The following is a 17,860-nucleotide window of genomic DNA, read 5'->3' on the forward strand; positions in this document are numbered from 1 at the left end:
GTTAGGGAAGTGGCAGGAGCAAGGAGGAGGAGGGGAGGCGAGGGAGAAAATGAGGAGACAGGCTCAAGGAGTGAGGACGGAGCAGGACAAGAGAAGAGAGAGGGAAAGGAGAAAGAGGGCTTGGGGAGGAGGAAATGGGGGGAGGAGCTGGAGGAGTGGGAGAAGGAGGAAAGGGCTGGGGGATAGAGGAGAAGAGGGGGTAGGGAGAAGAAGAGGAGGAGGAGGAAGGAGGAGGAGGGGGGAAAGAAGTCCCCTCCAGCCCACGCCGCAGAGTTGCGCAACTCGCTTGGGCTGGGATTGGTCGCTGCCTCGTAAAGACGCCCCGCCCTCGGCGCCCTATGACCAATAGAGAGAGGAGGCGGGGCGGGATGCGTCCTGAGAGGCCAATGACCGGAGGGGGGCGGGGCGGCGCGGCCTGCATCTGGCGCGCGCTCCCGGCGCCCTCGGAGCCAGAGCAGCGCTCGGAGCTCAGAGCTCGTTTCTCCTCACCGCTGTCGCCGCCGCTGCCCGCCCGCCCGCCCTTGGCGCGTCCCCGCCCCGCTCTGCTCCGATCCCTGCAGCCGTCCCGGAGCGCGCTTATCTGTTTTTGCGAGCACAGTATCCCCGTTGCGGCACCGCGGCGATGGCCACCAAGATCGACAAAGAGGCTTGCCGGACGGCGTACAACCTGGTGCGCGACGACGGCTCGGCCGTCATCTGGTGAGGAACTTTCCTTTGCTCTCCAAGCCCCGCTCCCGAGCTCGCAAGGGGCCTGGTGCACTGAGCGGTCTTCCAGACCGGACGGATGAAGGGTCATTCCGTGCTGTCTTCCCGCAGCCATAACCCAGGACGGCGTGGAAAGCCAGCGCTGGCTTCTCCCTAGCCAGAGCATCTTTTAGATTGTCCTGCTGGAAGCTCGGCACTAGGCAGCTACCAACGCTGATGTGTGTGTGTGTGTTTTTCTCTTCTCCCAATCCAAAGGGTGACTTTTAAATATGACGGCTCCACCATCGTCCCCGGCGAGCAGGGAGCGGAATATCAGGACTTCATCCAACAGTGCACAGGTAGGGAGACGCGCCATCTGGGGGAGTTCCCCGTCTTTGGGGATATTGTCAGTGCCAGGAGGGGCGGCAGAGGCCAAACTGGGCGGAGCCTGTGGCCACCCTGGGCGCCTCTGGCTCTGTAGGAACCAGATTTGAGCGTTCTAAAGCCTCACAAAGCCTTCTCCCCTCTGGGCATCCAGAGCTATCAGAGACGACCGCCTGGCTTCCTCTCTCCCAAGGTAACCTTTTCAGGCACGGCAGCTCCTTTGCCTCCTGCGGGTCGCTAGTTTTCCACCGTCAACTGCCGCTGTTCCAAACTCCTGGCTCGAGCCCTCCCCGCTTTCCCCTTCCACCGGTCAGTGAGCCCCAGTAAAAACAATCCTAGCGCTTATCGCAGGAGCTAGAAACGGTCAGCTTCACCCACCCCCCTTTTCCCACAATCATTGTCTGTGTGCTGGTGAAATGTTTTTATTTGTAGACTATAGAACCAGATATGAAAGAGTACCCACCGTAGGATCCCATTTATATGAAATGATAGAAAAGGCAAAGCTAATCTGTGGTGTGAAAAGTCAGAAGAATGGTCATATTTGCCGGTAGATAGCCACTGATGGGGGGCGGGAAGGACACCCGGAAGGCGGTGTGGGTCGGGTGGGGTTGAAAATGTATTTTGATCTGTGAGGCGGTTAAACAGGTTTCTACATATGTAGGAAATCTTTCAAGCAGAATCCTTAGGGTTTGTAAACTTTGTGCCCTTCCCTGCGGTGTGTTGAACCATTAGGAGGGAAGAACGCAGGTAGAACCACAACCCCACGTCCCCACCCCCCATCCCCACCCCCCGTCCCCACCCCATAGAAGCAAAAGGCCCAGCATCATTGGTAATAGGGCCTTTTAAAGCTGAGATTGGAGAATGGGCTCTTTTCCAGGCTCTGGTCTCTAGCTTGGAAACAGATATATTCAGACACAGGCAGTGCAGCCTGGAGGTTAGGGTGGGGACTCAGTCGGCAAGGTGGGTTGGAATCCCCGCGTGGCCACCCTCTAGCTGTGTGGTTTGGGGCAAGTTACTTGACCTCTCGGGGCCTTGGTTTCCTCACCTGTAATCTTAGAGGGCTGTTGTGAGGATTGGTGAGTCAGTGCCTGTGCAAACGACATGGTCATTTGTGAAATAAATAAAAAGTACTCATCGTGCCCAGGGTCATGCGGCGGCCCCTTTCCTTTATTCAAATGGTATTTTGCATTTACTCTACTTAAAAGAATATTTATAAAGTGTCTGCTATGGGCTGGGTGGTAGTGAGGTTTGTTTACTTTTTAAATCTTCTTTCAACTAGAACGTCTTCCTAAGAGCCGCCTCTAGACGTTCACTCACTGCTTTTGGAAAGGATTGTTTAAAATATCAGGCGTGGGAAGTACTTTCACAACTCACATCTAATGAGGTGCACGGGGCCTCTTTTTTTTTTTTTTTTTTTTTTTTGCTGTACGCAGGTCTCTCACTGTCGTGGCCTCTCCCGTTGCGGAGCACAGGCTCCGGACGCGCAGGCTCAGTGGCCATGGCCCACAGGCCTAGCTGCTCTGCGGCATGTGGGATCTTCCCGGACCGGGGCACGAACCCGTGTCCCCTGCCTCGGCAGGTGGACTCCCAACCACTGCGCCACCAGGGAAGCCCGCACGGGGCCTCTTGTGGGGAGCGGGTGGGGCCTGGGTTCCAATCCTGGCGGAGGAGCCCAGTCTCTGAACCACCTCTATCCTTCCGCCACCACGATGACTGCTTTTACAAGTGGAGTAAGTGCGGACTCCTGGCTTTCCCCCCATCTGGTGTATAACTGGGAGTTTCAGCAGTATTTTTGCCTTGCTGGCTCTGAGGCTTTCTCATAGGCCGGCTTCTTTCCTCTCTGGACAGTAAGGTAGCAGTTTCCTCCTGCTGGCCATCCATCACCCCCCCCCATCAGAATGGGGTCTTCCCCTGCCCCCCGCCCCCTGCCTCTGAAGCTATTGTTCTCTTCATCGAGTAGGAGAAGGTGACCCCGGGAAGAAAGGGCATCCTGTGAGTAGGTTCCGAACAGATGCTCCTGGCCATCGGGCGAGGCTGTGGTCAGAGAACACTTCCTCCCTCCCTGGAGCTTTGTGGTTTGCTAGTCAGACCCTTCCCCCAGTGACAGGAATGGGAGTGGGGAGGGCCTGGTGGGAGAACTAAAAATGCTTTCCCTGCTGCTTGTTGATCTTATGAATGGGCTGTGGGATCTGAAGGCTCCGTCTGCTTTGGCTGGAAGTTCGCCTTCCTTCCCCAGCCATCTGTTGGACAAATGTATAGGCGAGTTATGGTTGCCGTGTTTGCTCTTGTTTGTGTTAGAAAAGCTGGTTCCATCCCACTGCCGTGTCCTCATAACCCAGTGACCAAGGATTCAGAACGCTGAGTAGTAACTTTCTATATGCAAGTCACTACACTGCACACGCTTTGTCTCTGTTACTGAGCTTGCTTCCCTTCCATAGGTGAGGAAACCAAGACCCAGAGAGGTTAAGTGACTTGCCAGAGATCACACAGCAAGGTCGTGGCAGAGCTGGGACTTGAATCCGGGCAGGCTGGCTCCGAGGTCTGTGCTCTTGGCCCCTTCTTGCTGAGGAAGTGGTTTAGGGTCTCATTTCTAAGCCATGAGGCTTCTTCAGTGATACAGCAGGTTCTGGTCAGGGCTTGTGGGGTTGTTTGCAGGTTACAAAAGACACATTTGCCTATTCATGTGATGCAGGGAGGCTTCTTGGTGGCCCTCATTCCCAGCCAGGTGTCCTGACAGGCCTGAGGCTCCCCTGCTCTGCAGACAGCCTCCTGCTCTGGTCCAGCCTTCCTATTTCAAAACCTCTCACAAGGTCACAGCGGACCTGGGAGCCTGAAAACAGCACCTGGTCTCCCCTCCATGTGCACTGTGGGGATGAGCGGGTGGAGGGTCCTCGGGCTCTCTCTCCTCCCTGACAGCCCCTCCTTGGACATCCTCTGTCTGAAACACCCTCCTTCACCTCTCCTGTGCCCTCTGGCTACTGTCTTCCTTCTCCTGTCCTTCCCCCAGGTTTTCCAGAATGGAATCTGCCCGTCCAGCCTCTCCCTGTCACCTCTCCTCAGCCCCCAGGCTGGCCTGTCCTTGTCTGCAGGAGCTGCTTCCTGAAGGTCATGGATCTGGAAATTCGCTGGGCCCTCGTCCTCCTGTTTCTCTCTGCCGGCAGGATTTGGAGCCCTCCGTGCCCCGCACTGGCTCTTCCGGCGCTGGACTCACCCGTACCCCTTCCTTCTGCACTAAGTGCTCCATCACCGCCTCTGCTCCTGCTTCTTGCCCCAAACTTCAGTCCGTGTGGAATGGTGGGAGATCTGTCAGGGGCAGTGAGAGAAGCCCAGTGCAGTTAGCTTAAGCAAAAAAAAAAAAAAAAAAAAAAACTCAGCGTAGCTTCCACGGTTGGCAAGTCCAGGCCAAGTAGTAGCTGCAGGTAAGGCTGCCCGAACTCATCCTCCCCTCCTGCTGCTGCTAGCTCTGTCTTCCTCCTTTATTGCCCTTCTTGGGGGCAGGAGGGCAGGTTCCCCTGAGCGGTGATACAGATGCCCCCTAACCATCCCAGCTTCCGGGCTGCGGGCAAAGCCATCCTGATGGGGATAGACAGACTCTTTGCCACCGATTTCAATGGAAGTCTCCAGACTGACAGACGCTGTTTGGCCTGGCTGGCTTCATGTGCCCACTGTGAACCAGTCACCGCCATTCTGGCTGGCTAGAGCTGGATCAGTGCCCACCGCTGGAGAGGGGGAGGGGCAGACTCACCCAAACCAGGAGACAGGGTGGGGGAGGGTGGTTTCCTAAGGGAAGAGTGGAGGGGAGGGCATGTTGCTTCCAGAAGAGAGGCAAACCCAAAACAGGTCCATGGCCCGCGCTTATTGCAACAGTTCCTCAGCCCTTGCTCTTTCTTGTCCTACATCCATTCTACCCCACCTCACTGGGAGTAACTCTTGCTAAAGAAGGGCTGTAATCAAGTTTCTCCTCTGCTCATTAACCATCTATAGCTCCCATCTGCCCATTGCATTTACAGGCTGCCTGCTTGCCCTTCCAGTCCCTTGGTCCCCACCCACCTCTCCTGCCCAAGAGCTCCCCACACCCTTCTTTGTGCACCTGCGGCCTGACCCTGTGTCATACTCCCAGCCTGCAGGCCAGTGATTTTGGAGGTTCCCTCCGGGCAGAATTCCTCTCCCCTGTATCTGTCCATCTGGGATTGAGCCAGCAAACCAGTCTAGTGCAATCCCTTCTGTATTTCAACAGCCAGAACCCTTGGGAATCAGAAAAGCTCTAGATTCACGTCCCAACTCTTCCCCTTGCTGTGTGGCCTTGGGCAAGGACATCCCTTTCTCTGTGCCACAGTTTTCTGTTCTGTAAAATGCAGGTCCTGATGGTGCCTGCCTCTGATGGTGACTGGGAGGGTTAACTGAAATAGTATGTCCAAAAGGAGAGAGTCCAGCACCTCCCTGATGCCCTTGTTACTGTTACTTTTTTTTTTTTTTTGCGGTATGCGGGCCGCTCACTGTTGTGGCCTCTCCCGTTGCGGAGCACAGGCTCCGGACGCGCAGGCTCAGCGGCCATGGCTCACGGGCCCAGCCACTCCACGGCATGTGGAATCTTCCTGGACCGGGGCATGAATCCGCGTCCCCTTCATCGGCAGGTGGACTCTCAACCACTGCACCACCAGGGAAGCCCATTATTATTACTTTTTATGGCATTTTTATTTTCCTAGCACTTAGGATGACAGTGTGCTTTCTGCTCTGAAGCTTTCAGTGCATGCCCCAGCTCAGCACACAGTAGGCACTCAACTCTGGGTTTGCCCATGAGAGGCGCTCAACCCCAGGCTGGCACGCAGTAGGCCCCATGTGGGCATGCATGAGACCTTTAGCCTGGGCCTGCATGCAGTAGGTGCTCAGTACATGGTAACGGGGTGGTTAGCACAGTGGTTAAAGGGCTGGGCTGGGTTCAAATACTCACCCGTCATGTGATCTGGAGCAGGTGAGTTGATCTGCTCTTTCTTTTGCTATAATGTGGTCATTAGCAGGATTAAGGAAGCAGGTCCATGGCGCCAAAGATGCAGTAAGTGCTCCATAAATGGTAATCACTGCGATTATCACCTCATCGGTGGATTTAATTGTTGTGGAAGTAACGTATGTGGTCTGAGAGCACCAGAGAGATCGGAGGGGGAAGAGATGATGGGGTGGGAATGGGTACCGAGCTGTGCTGGAGGGTCTTTGGTTGCCCCAGCAGAGCCCCGGGGAGTGGGGAGGAGCCAGGGCTCAGCTGGCAAAGGAGAAAGGAGCTGTTTGGCAGATTGACCGGTCACGTGATCTCTCTGATCTCAGCATCAGGGCTTACGGATCATGTGTGTGTGTTGGGGCCATGGCTCGGGCTGTCTATGAAATCATGTCTTGTTTCTGTACCTTACAAGTAATACACGTCCTTTGCAGGGTACTCAGAAAGCAAGACTAAGCAGAAAGAAGGGAATAAAAACCAGATATAGTTCAGATATAGTTTAACGCTCAGAAATTTGTCCATTCGTTCGTTCGTTCCCTCTTTCCCTCCTCCGATGTATACGAGTGGCTACTCTGTAGGGTACTGTTCTAGGCACCAAGGATAAATATAGAAGCAGAGAAAGACCCCCCTGTCCTCACGGAGCTGTTGTTTTATTGTCATCGCCCAGCCTTTAAAGTAGCTCCAGAATGTTCTCGCATATAAATGTAGCATTGTTTAATAGATCTTTTATTGATGGACCCCAGAATACTCTGTTGCAAGCAGTTTTATTTTAGACAGAATCCAGCCGCCCGGGAATGAATCCAGTTTTCTGCTGGTGCAGATTTTAGAGCCGATCAGTTACAGTTACGAGCATCGATGTTGGAGCCAGGGTGTCTTGCCTTGACTTGTAGCCTTGCTGCGCTGTGTGACCTTGGTCAAGTCTCCCAGATGCTCTGTTTCCTCTTCTGTAAGATGGGGATAGTAATTGCACATGGTGTACAGGGTTGTTGTGAGGGTACATTGACGTGATACACACAAAGCTTGTAGGGCAATGCCTGGTATAGAGTGGCTGCTCAATAAATGTGGTTACTGGTAATGTAGCACTTTGGAAGGTGGTCTGTCTGGGTGCAGATGATATTCCCATGATGCTCTGGTGAGTCTGGAGTGTTCAGCTCAAACATCACTCACAGAGAGATGTAGGGTTGCATGTTTTTGTCTGTCCAGCATCCCATCGTTCTGAGGAACTTCTCCCTGTCATTTTATAATAAGCCTGCTCAGCCAATGTAGTTCCAGTGAGGCTGACTCCGCCTCTCCCCACTGAGAGGGCACATGACCCAGATCTGGCCAATCAGAGTAAGCCATTAACTGTTAACAAGTCTGTTAACTGATTGGTTCAGGGTTGGGCCCAGGTGACTCAAGTCAAACCAATCAGCTCCATCCCTTAGACTTTGGGTCCCTTTATCTTTCTCTGGAATTAAGACCTGTAAGCACATTGAAGGCTTGGGGCTTGCAGCACCCATCAACCATTTGGAGAGGGAACCTGAGAACTCAGGTATAGAGCCAAAGATGGAGGATGGAGAACAGATGACATGGCTTAAACTCCTGGATCCAGCCATGCCTGAAGCTCTCTCCTGGCTGTTTGCTTTCATGAGCCAATGATTTTTTTTTTTTTTCCTTAAGGCAGCTTGAGAGGGTTCTTTCTCATTTCCCTCTAGAAGAGTCCTGGTCATAGCATCCAGGGTAGATGGCTGGGACAGGCTAAGAGAGGAGAATCCAGGTTGGGCAAGGAATTCAAAACCTCTCATGTGAGAACTGACTGAGGAAATGGGGCATATTTCACTTGGAGAGACACCTCAGGGGGACAGGAGTGTTGTCTTCAGATGTTTGAGGAGCTGTCCTGTGGAAGGTATGGACTTCTTCAGTGTTCCTACCCTCATCCCGACCCCATGTGGTAGAGGACCAAACAGTAGGAATTTCAGGGACAGATTTTGGGTTTGCCTGAGGAAGAACTGGCTTCAAGTTAGAATGGGCTGTCACTGGAGGTAGTAAGACCCCCATCATGGGAGGTATGTTAGGGGAGGCTGCCTGACCCCTTGGCATAGATATTTAAGGAAGAGGCCCTTGTTGACCATGCATTCTCCTTCTCTCTCACAGCCCCCTTCTCTAGTCTGTTCTGCTCCCAGGAAGAGTGGCAAAATGCATTAGCTTAGGTATAGGAAATGCCCCTCTGGGATGGGGTCAGCCCTACCAGGGACTGAGTGTGGCAGTGGGATGGTTCCTAAGGAAAACGGGGGTGTCTTTATTGTTAAAGAAAAAAACCATTCATTCTAACTCTTGTTAAAGAACAGTAAGGCAGGGCTTCCCTGGTGGCGCAGTGAGAGTCCACCTGACGATGCAGGGGACACGGGTTCGTGCCCTGGTCCAGGAAGATCCCACATGCCACTGAGTGGCTGGGCCCATGAGCCATGGACGCTGAGCCTGCGCGTCCGGAGCCTGTGCTCCGCAACGGGAGAGGCCACAACAGTGAGAGGCCCGTGTACCACCAAAAAAAAAAAAAAAAAAAAAAGAACAGTAAGGCAAACTTTATTCAGGGGACTGTTGGGGTAGGTGTAGGGACCACTACAGGGGAGAGAGATCAGGTCCAACTCTGAATGCAACAAGGAAAAGTGGGAATTTATAGTCAAGGAGCAAGGTGGGGGATCCGTGGATAGAAAGTTACCAAGAGGAAGGGTCAGGGGTGAGGGGGGATTCTGGCTGAACTGACCTAACGGGATACTTGCTGAAGGCAGGCCAGTGATCAGACATCACTGGGGGAGGGTGGGGATGAGGAGCCCAATTAGATATCAAGGGTGATCGGATATGGAGGATGGGGGATTCTGGCTTAACTGATTTGGCAGGATCCTTGCTAAAATCAGATAAGGCAGGGATGAACACAGAAGTCCAGAAGTTGAGACCTAGTTGAAAAAGAGCTTAGAAGAGCCTGGTTAGAGTTTAGTCAAGGAGAGAATCTTTGCTGTTACTGCAAGAGGGATGGGACGAGAAAGAGACAAATACACTTGCTGTCCATGGCCTCTGCCTGTGCAGCTGTACAACACACATACAAGTGGTGGTCTATGTATTTTGCTCTTCTACACGTGGATCTTTTCCCCCTAGCTTCGCTCAAATTTAGAAATTGGTGTGAGAAGGGATGAAGAGAAATTGCCTAATGAGTCTAAGGCAGTATGAGGTCAAAAGGAAGCTGTAAATCTGTGACAGTGCTTCGGACATTGTAAACTGCTAAATAGTCTGTTCCTCAGCATTCAACAAACATTGACTGAAACATCGTTTCTGTTGCTCCAGAAACAATGTTGGGTGATGAATCTTAAGTGGCACCTGAAGGGCTATTGAGACATTACCTCACAGTTTTCTGGAAAATTCACTCTCCCACTGCCTTCTTGGCCCACACATCTGTTGCTGGGAGGTCCTGAGCTGCATTGTGTGGCTTCTTTGTGTCATGAGCTGCTTGGGCTTTGTGACAGCTCTTCTGGGTGATATTTGTGCTTGCTTTGGAGTTGGTGGCCCCATCTCCCAAGGAGAAGGTTGCTAGATGTCCCTTTTCCTGGTAAGTAGGGTGTCTATGGTTCAGTAAAAGTGTTCAATTAGTTGAAATGAATTGAGTTTCTGCTCCTTGAAAATCTTCAGACATTAATGCAAACTTTTTGAAAGTATTGCTTGTGGATCGTGTAAATGTTATATCTACGTTCTCATCTCCCATCCTTTTTTCACCTCGTTACATCCTGGCATCCCCCCCATAACCAGAGCTTGGCACCCTGTGCACAGGTCCTCTGTCACCTTCTGGTGGCCAAATGTAGTGGCCGTTTCTTTGTCTTTTTTTAAATAAATTTATTTATTTTTGGCTGCATCGGGTCTTCGTTGCTGCATATGGGCTTTCTCTAGTTGCGGCGAGCGGGGGCTGCTCTTCGTTGCGGTGCGCGGGCTTCTCATTGCGGTGGCTTCTCTTGTTGCGGAGCATGGGCTCTAGGCACGCGGGCTTCAGTAGTTGTGTCACATGGGCTCAGTAGTTGTGGCTCGCGGGCTCTAGAGCGCAGGCTCAGTAGCTGTGGTGCACGGGCGTAGTTGCTCTGCGGCATGTGGGGTCTTCCTGGACCAGGGCTCGAACCCGTGTGCCCCGCGTTGGCAGGCAGATTCTTAACCACTGCACCACCACCAGGGAAGCCCCGTTTCTTTGTCTTTATTCCACGTTCCCTCCTTCCAGCCTTGGTCAGCGACCACTACTCACTGAAAAGATAATTTTCCCATCCTTCTGCTTCTGCACTGCAAAGCTTGCCTAGTTCTCCTTTTCTGTTTCTCATCTCTTGCTCTCACTTCCTTCTGCTGGTTCTCCTTCCCTTTCGTGCCCCATAAGTGTGGGTGTTTCCTGGGGTCCACCCTTGGCGCTGGCTTTTCCTTCTCTGGGATATTTATTGAGTGCCTGCTGTAGGGAAGCCCTTTGCTGAGTGCTGAGTTGACCCTTTCCTTACCCTGGCGAGATTGCAGTCCAGGCCGGGGTGGGGATGGGAGGGGGACTTCTCTCTCCCTTTAACAACCTTTTGTAGTTTTTGCCCGTAAGGTCCAAATGCTTAGAGATGACATGGAATGTCCCTTAGGATGGGATGCTCGCCAGCTCACCCCACGCATGCACATTCCCAACACATGATTCTGACCCCATGGATGCCAAATGCCCCGCATGTGTGGCGCTTTGCATGTATTAGCTCGTCTATTATAATTTTTCTTATCCATGAGGGGTGTGTATGTAATAAGTACAATGGACCAGAGTAGGAGTCAGCCCCATTTTACTGATAAGGAATCTGATGGTTTCCTTGGAGAGTCAAAAGTCACTTGCGTAGTAGACTCACAGATATAGAGAACAAACTAGTGGTTACCAGTGGGGAGAGGGGAGGGGGGGAGGGGCAAGTTAGGGGGAGGGGGAAAAAAGGGTTATTATGGGATTATAGGAAATCATGTGTCTGAAACTTTTGAAAATTGTAAAGCACTATGGAACTTAAAGAATGTTTCACCCTGGGGCTTCCCTGGTGGCGCAGTGGTTGAGAGTCCGCCTGCCGACGCAGGGGACGTGGGTTTGTGCCCCGGGCTGGGCCCGTGAGCCATGGCCGCTGGGCCTGCACATCCGGAGCCTGTGCTCCGCAACAGGAGAGGCCATAACAGTGAGAGGCCCGCGTGCCGCAAAAAAAAAAAAAAAGAATGTTTCACCCCATAAACAAAAATTTTTTGAGAAGTCACTTGCTTGAGATGGCACAGTAGGTAGAAAACTTGGACTCTGAACCCAGATCTGTGTCCGAGGCTCCCAGCCTTTCCCCTGCCCTGTGCTGCCCTGCCTCCCCCTTCCTTGGGACTTGAGCACAGTCTTCCCTCTTCCGACCCTGTCCTTGTCCGTTCTGCTTTCCTGGAGGACTTCTATACATCCGTCAAGGCCCAGTGTAAATATCCCCTCCATTCAGATCCCCTCCTTGCCTTTGTGACGCTCATCACATTCTGCGGTGGTTACGTATGCGTCTGTTTCTTCAGTTCCATGGCGAGATCCTGGAAAGGGAGACTTTGTCTCTCTGGCGGTGGTATCCTCAGTGGAGCATCTCCACCCCTCTTGGTTACCTGGTTCCAATCTCTCTTTTTATTAATTAATTAATTAATTAATATTATTTTTTTAACATCTTTATTGGAGTATAATTGCTTTATAAGGGTGTGTTAGTTTCTGCTGTATAACAAAGTGAATCAGCTATACATATACATATATCCCAATATCTCTTCCCTCTTGCGTCTCCCTTCCTCCCACCCTCCCTATCCCACTCCTCTAGGTGGTCATAAAGCACCGAGCTGATCTTCCCGTGCTATGCGGCTTCTTCCCACTAGCTATCTATTTTACGTCTGGTAGTGTATATATGTCCATGTCACTGTCTCACTTTGTCCCAGCTTCCCCTTCCCCTTCCCCGTGTCCTCAAGTCTATTCTCTAGTAGGTCTGCATCTTTATTGCTGTCTTGCCCCTAGGTTCTTCATGACCCCTTTTTTTTTTTTTTTTAGATTCCATATATATGTGTTAGTATACAGTATTCATTTTTCTCTTTCTGACTTACTTCACTCTGTATGACAGACTCTAGGTCCGTCCACCTCACTACAAATAACTCAATTTCATTTCTTTTTATGGCTGAGTAATATTCCATTGTGTATATGTGCCGCATCTTCTTTATCCATTCATCTGTCAATGGACACTTAGGTTGCTTCCGTGTCCTGGCTAATGTAAATAGAGCTGCAATGAACATTGGGGTGCATGTGTCTTTTTGAATTATGGTTTTCTCAGGGTATACGCCCAGTAGTGGGATTGCTGGGTCATGTGGTAGTTCTATTTTTAGTTTTTTAAGGAACCTCCATACTGTTCTCCATAGTGGCTGTATCAATTTACATTCCCACCAACAGTGCAAGAGGGTTCCCTTTTCTCCACACCCTCTCCAGCATTTGTTGTTTGTAGATTTTTTGATGATGGCCATTCTGACCGGTGTGAGATGATATCCCCATCTCTTTTTCACCAGTGGGTGTGTCACTCCCTTGTGTGGACCCAAGTCGTGGGCTGTAGCACTTACTAACTCCCCAAGCTATATCCACATGACTGTTCATGTATCTGTTTGGTATCTGACTCTCCTGCTAGAATCTGAGCTCCTGGGGGGCAGAAGCCTGCTCTGCTTGGTTCTCTGCTGTACCGTCAGCACCTGGACCAGCACCTGGCATTCTCCCCAGGTGGGTGTTGAATAGATGAATGAACACAGTCCCCCGAGATGTTTGAGAGCCGAGCTCACCCCTGGACGGCCCGCTGTTCCCTCTGCCAATATAACTGCCCAGGGGCCCATATGGAGGGCCTGCAGGTGCCGGGGCTCTGAAACCCTCACCCGCACTGGCCTCTGGCCCACCTCCCTGCCCCGGAGCCCGTGCGTGGCTGCATTCCTCACCAACTTAATTTGATGCTTTCGGCTTTTCAGATTCCACTCAGTGGCCTCTGCAGGGGCAGGTCCCCAGAGGCCTGTATGTGAAGGCAGGGCTGTTAGCTCAGCATTTTGTGTTTTATTCCATCAGTGCATTTGAAATTAACCTGCCTGACATCCTGTTTAATTCTGGACTTAGTTTCTGGTCATCTGTCTCATTTTTCCTCATGTACTTAATCTTTTTTTATCATCCGTGCATTCGTGTAAGCTTCCTTGCCAATAATAAGTAATAGTAATACTTCAAAAATAATGGTGAACGCTGGGCTTTTATTGTGCCAGGAATTATGCTGAGGTCATTGTATGAGTTTCCTGTGGCTGCCGTAGCAGATGACCACAAACTTAGTGGTTTAAACCAATGTAATTTTCTCATCTTGAGTTCTGGAGGGCAGAAGTCCAAAATCAACCTCACTGCGCTAACATCAAGTGTGGGCCGCTGTGTACCTTCTGGAGGCTTGAAAGGAGAATTGATTTCCTGGCCTTTTCCAGCTTCTAGAGACGCCTGCATCCCTTGGCTCGTGGCCCCTTCCTCCACCTTCAAGGCCGGCAATGGCTGGTTGAGTCCTTCTCATGATGCCATCTCTCTGATTCTTCTGCCTCCCTCTCTTCCCTATTTGAGGACCCTTGTGATGACTTTGGGCCCACTCGGATCATCCGGGATAATCTCCCCATGCTGAGGTCCTTAATTTAATCACACCCACCAAGTCCCCTTTGCCGTGTCAAGTCACAGAGTCACAGGTTCTGGAGATTAGGATGTGGACATCTTTAGGGGCCACTGTTTTGCCAGCCAGAGTCATCTAATCGTGATTTCATTTCATCGACACCGTGACCCCATGTTGTAGGCCCTGTTGTCCTTCCCATTTCATAGACAGGAAAACTGAGGCTCAGAGCCATAACGTCACTGGCCCGGGGTTGCACAGAGGTGGAGCTGTGTTCCTTACCCAGTGCCTGTGCTCCTGGCCACCATTCCTGACACCCTGCAGCACTTGCAGCTGAAATTCTTTTGAAACAAGGAGGGAAGACCACGGGCGAGCTCTTTTCTTTTTTTTCCTCTTCCCCTCCCCCAGTTTTATTGAGAAATAATTGGCATGCACCACTGTGTAAGTTTAAGGGGTACAGCATGATGGTTTGCTTTACATATATCATGCAATGATGACCATAATAGGTTAACATCCACCGTCTGATATAGATACAATAAAAAGAAAAGAAAAAAAATTGTTTTTCTCCTGTAATAGGAACTCTTAGGAGGTATCCTCTTAACAATTTTCCACAAGCTTTTTTCTTGAGTGCCAGTGGGCAGACCCGAGGCCTGTGCCTCTGGCTGGTGGTACATTTCTAAGAATATGCAGCTCAGAGGTACTTTTTCTACCTTTACTCAAGTGAAAAACCTGTGATGGTCTCTGGGGAACAACACTTCGTAATTCAAACGCCTCCATTCTTCCCAGGGAAGAATTGTCACTCTGCTACTTTTGACCGAAAGGATGGCCCTTGGAGGTCATCTGATCTGACCCGGAAGTAGTGTTCTTCCTCTTTTTTGGCTATAATTCTACCTTGGCTCTAGAATGGAGTATACACTGTTCATGGTTTGCAAATAAAGGAAGCTGCTGCCTTGGGCAGGCCGCAGGCCCCTCTGGGTCACACGCTGGGGCTTCTGAGGAGGAGTGAGAAGAGCCAGGCTCTGTGCAACGCCTGTGTGAGCTCCCTGCCCAACCGAGGAGGGAGCCTGTGTTCACTCCAGGTGAGCTCTTGCAGCCCTGAGCTGGGATACCATTTGCTCTGTTTTTTTGTGTTTGTGTTGGTTTTGGTTTGGTTTTAGTTTTATTGAAGTATAGTTGATTTACATGACTTGCTCTGTTCTTTTTTTTTTTTTTTTTTTTTTGGCTGTGTTGGGTCTTCGTTGCTGCGTGGGGGCTTTCTCTAGTTGCGGCGAGCGGGGGCTACTCTTCGTTGCAGTGCATGGGCTCATTGCAGTGGCTCCCCTTGTTGAGGAGCACGGGCTCTAGGCGCGCAGGCTTCAGTAGTTGTGACATGAGGGCTCCGTAGTTGTGGCTTACGGGCTCTAGAGCACAGGCTTAGTAGTTGTGGCTCACGGGCTTAGTTGCTCCGCGGCATGTGGGATCTTTCTGGATCAGGGCTCGAACCCGCGTCCCGTGCATTGGCAGGCAGATTCTTAACCACTGCGCCACCAGGGAAATCCCACTTGCTCTGTTCTTGATTTGCCAAAACCTACTGCCGTGTATCGATTTGGGGAAAGTAACTTACCCTCTTCTTTGGTGCTTTGTAACTACTCATTATCCAACAAATGTACATTGCGGACCTACTATGTGCCAGGCACTCTTGGTACTGGGGAAGTTGGGGGATCCAGTTCACAGAGCTTACATTCAATGGGAATGCAGGGATAGCTAATAGACGAGCTAGCAAATCTGATCTTTTCAGAATGAGATGAGTGCTAAGAAAATGAAACGAAGCAATGGGCCAGAGGTAGATTGTGGGGAGACCACTGTTAGCCAGGGTGGTCAGGGGAGGCCTAAAGAGGAGGTGACGCTAAGGCAAGACCTGAATGAAAAGGAGCCAGGCATGCAGGTATCTGGGTGAGGAATGAGCCCAGCAAAAGGGGAGGCCCTCTAACCAAACATCCGATAATGGTCTAGCTTCCAGAATGTGTAAAGAACTCTTACAACTCAACAATACCAAGACCAATAACCCAAGTAAAAATGGGCAAGGGAGGGCTTCCCTGGTGGTGCAGTGGTTGGGAGTCCGCCTGCCGATGCGGGGGGTGCAGGTTCGTGCTCCGGTCTGGGGGGTCCCGTGAACCATGGCCGCTGGGCCTGTGCGTCTGGAGCCTGTGGTCTGCAATGGGAGAGGCCACAGCGGTGAGAGGCCCACGTACTGCAAAAAAAAAAAAAAAAAAAGAGAGAGCAAGGGATTTAAAAAAATTTTATTTATTTTAGGCTGCCTTGGGTCTTTGTTGCTGCGCGCGGGCTTTCTCTAGTTGTGGCGAGCGGGGGCTGCTCTTCGTGTGGTGCACGAGCTTCTCATTGCGGTGGCTTCTCTTGTTGCAGAGCACAGGCTATAGACATGTGGGCTCAGTACTTGTGGCTCACGGGCTCTAGACCGCAGTCCCAGTAGTTGTGGCACGTGGGCTTCAGTAGTTGTGGCTCACGGGCTCTAGACCGCAGTCCCAGTAGTTGTGGCACACGGGCTTAGTTGCTCCGCGGAATGCGGGATCTTTCCGGACCAGGGCTTGAACCCATGTCCGTCCCCTGCATTGGCAGGTGGATTCTTAACCACTCTGCCACCGGGGAAGCCCTAGGCAAGGGATTTGAATCGACATTTCTCCAAAGGAGACATACACATGGCCAGTAAATACATGAAAAGATGCTCAGCATCATTGTCATTAGGGAAATGCAAATCAACCCACAGTGAGGTATCACCTCACACGCACAAGGAGACTATAATAAAAGGCGTTGAGAGGATGTTGCGACTCAGAACCCTCATGCACTGCTGGTGGGAAGGGAAACTGGTGCAGTGCCTTGGGAAACAGTTCAGCAGTTCCTGAAAGGTTAAGCCTGGCTATTTCATGCCTTAGTATCTACCGGAGAGAGATGAGAACACACAAAAATTTGTACATGAATGTCACAGCAGGATTATTCACAATCCCAGAAGTGGAAACCACCCAAATGGCCATTAGCTGATGAACGGATAGACAAAATGTGGTCCATCCATCAATGGAAGATTACTCAGTCATAAGAACAAATGAAGTACTAATTCGCGCTATCACATGGGTGAACCTTGAAAACATGACGCTGAGCGAAACATTGTACTGAGAAGTCAGACTTGAAAGGCCACATGTTGTGTGATTCCATTTATTTCAAGTTTCCAGAAGCAAATCCATGGGGATGGAAAGCAGATTAGCAGTTGCCAGGAGTGGCGACGGGGGACGAGGAGTGACTATTCGTGGGCATGGGGTCGCCTTTTCAGGTGATGACAACGTTCTAAAGTAGACAGTGGTGATGGTTGCACAACCTTGTGGGTGTACTAAAAACCAACGAATGGGGCTTCCCTGGTGGCGCAGTGGTTGAGAGTCCGCCTGCCAATGCCGGGAACGCGGGTTCGTGCCCCGGTCCGGGAAGATCCCACGTGCCGCGGAGCGGCTGGGCCCGTGAGCCATGGCCGCTGAGCCTGTGCGTCCGGAGCCTGTGCTCCGCAACGGGAGAGGCCACAGCAGTGAGGGGCCCGCGTGCTGCAAAAAAACCCCAAACCAATGAATTGTACACATGAAAGGGGTGAATTTTATAGTATGTAACTATCTCAGTTTTTAAAACGTAAAGAAGAAAGGGGGTGGGACTTCCCTGGTGGTCCAGTGAGTAAGACTCTGCACTCCCAATGCAGGGGGCCCGTGTTCCATCCCTGATCGGGGAACTAGAACCCGCATGCAGGCTGCAACTAAACGTCCACATGCCGCAATGAAAGATCCCACGTGCCGCAACTAAGACCCGGCGCAGAATAAATAAATAAATAATTTTTTTTTGGAAAAAAGAAAAGAATCGGGGTGGGCGGGATGACAGAAATCCAGCAGGGTGGTGGCCTTGCGTGTGCATGGAGGTGGGGTCAGAGGCCTGATTTCGCCTGAACGGCATGCATTTTATTCCCATGTCTCTTGTCCTACGACCTTGCAGAATTTCGCCTTGGGCCTTCCTGTCGTTCCTTCCCACGTCCACACTTGTGGTTCTGCCTGCCACTTTTCCCTCCATGTCAGACCTGCTTTTCCCCACGGCCCCTTTCCAAACCCACGCG

The 17,860-nt window shown here is 51.4% G+C and overlaps 1 protein-coding gene across 1 annotated transcript in view; it reads left to right on the top strand.

Moving 5' to 3' along the window:
* The first annotated feature begins 432 nt into the window (after positions 1-432).
* COTL1 (coactosin like F-actin binding protein 1) overlaps positions 433-17,860 on the top strand; it is a 44,964-nt gene continuing 27,536 nt past the window's right edge. Inside the window, exons 1-2 of the mRNA XM_081216447.1 lie at positions 433-699; positions 961-1,043. Of these exons, the coding sequence (XP_081072573.1) occupies positions 623-699; positions 961-1,043 (160 nt within the window). The 5' untranslated portion in view covers positions 433-622. The remainder of the gene's footprint in view (positions 700-960; positions 1,044-17,860) is intronic.

Source organism: Mesoplodon bidens (genome assembly GCF_964165515.1).
Source record: "Mesoplodon bidens genome assembly, chromosome: 18".
Classification (NCBI taxonomy): domain Eukaryota; kingdom Metazoa; phylum Chordata; class Mammalia; order Artiodactyla; family Ziphiidae; genus Mesoplodon; species Mesoplodon bidens.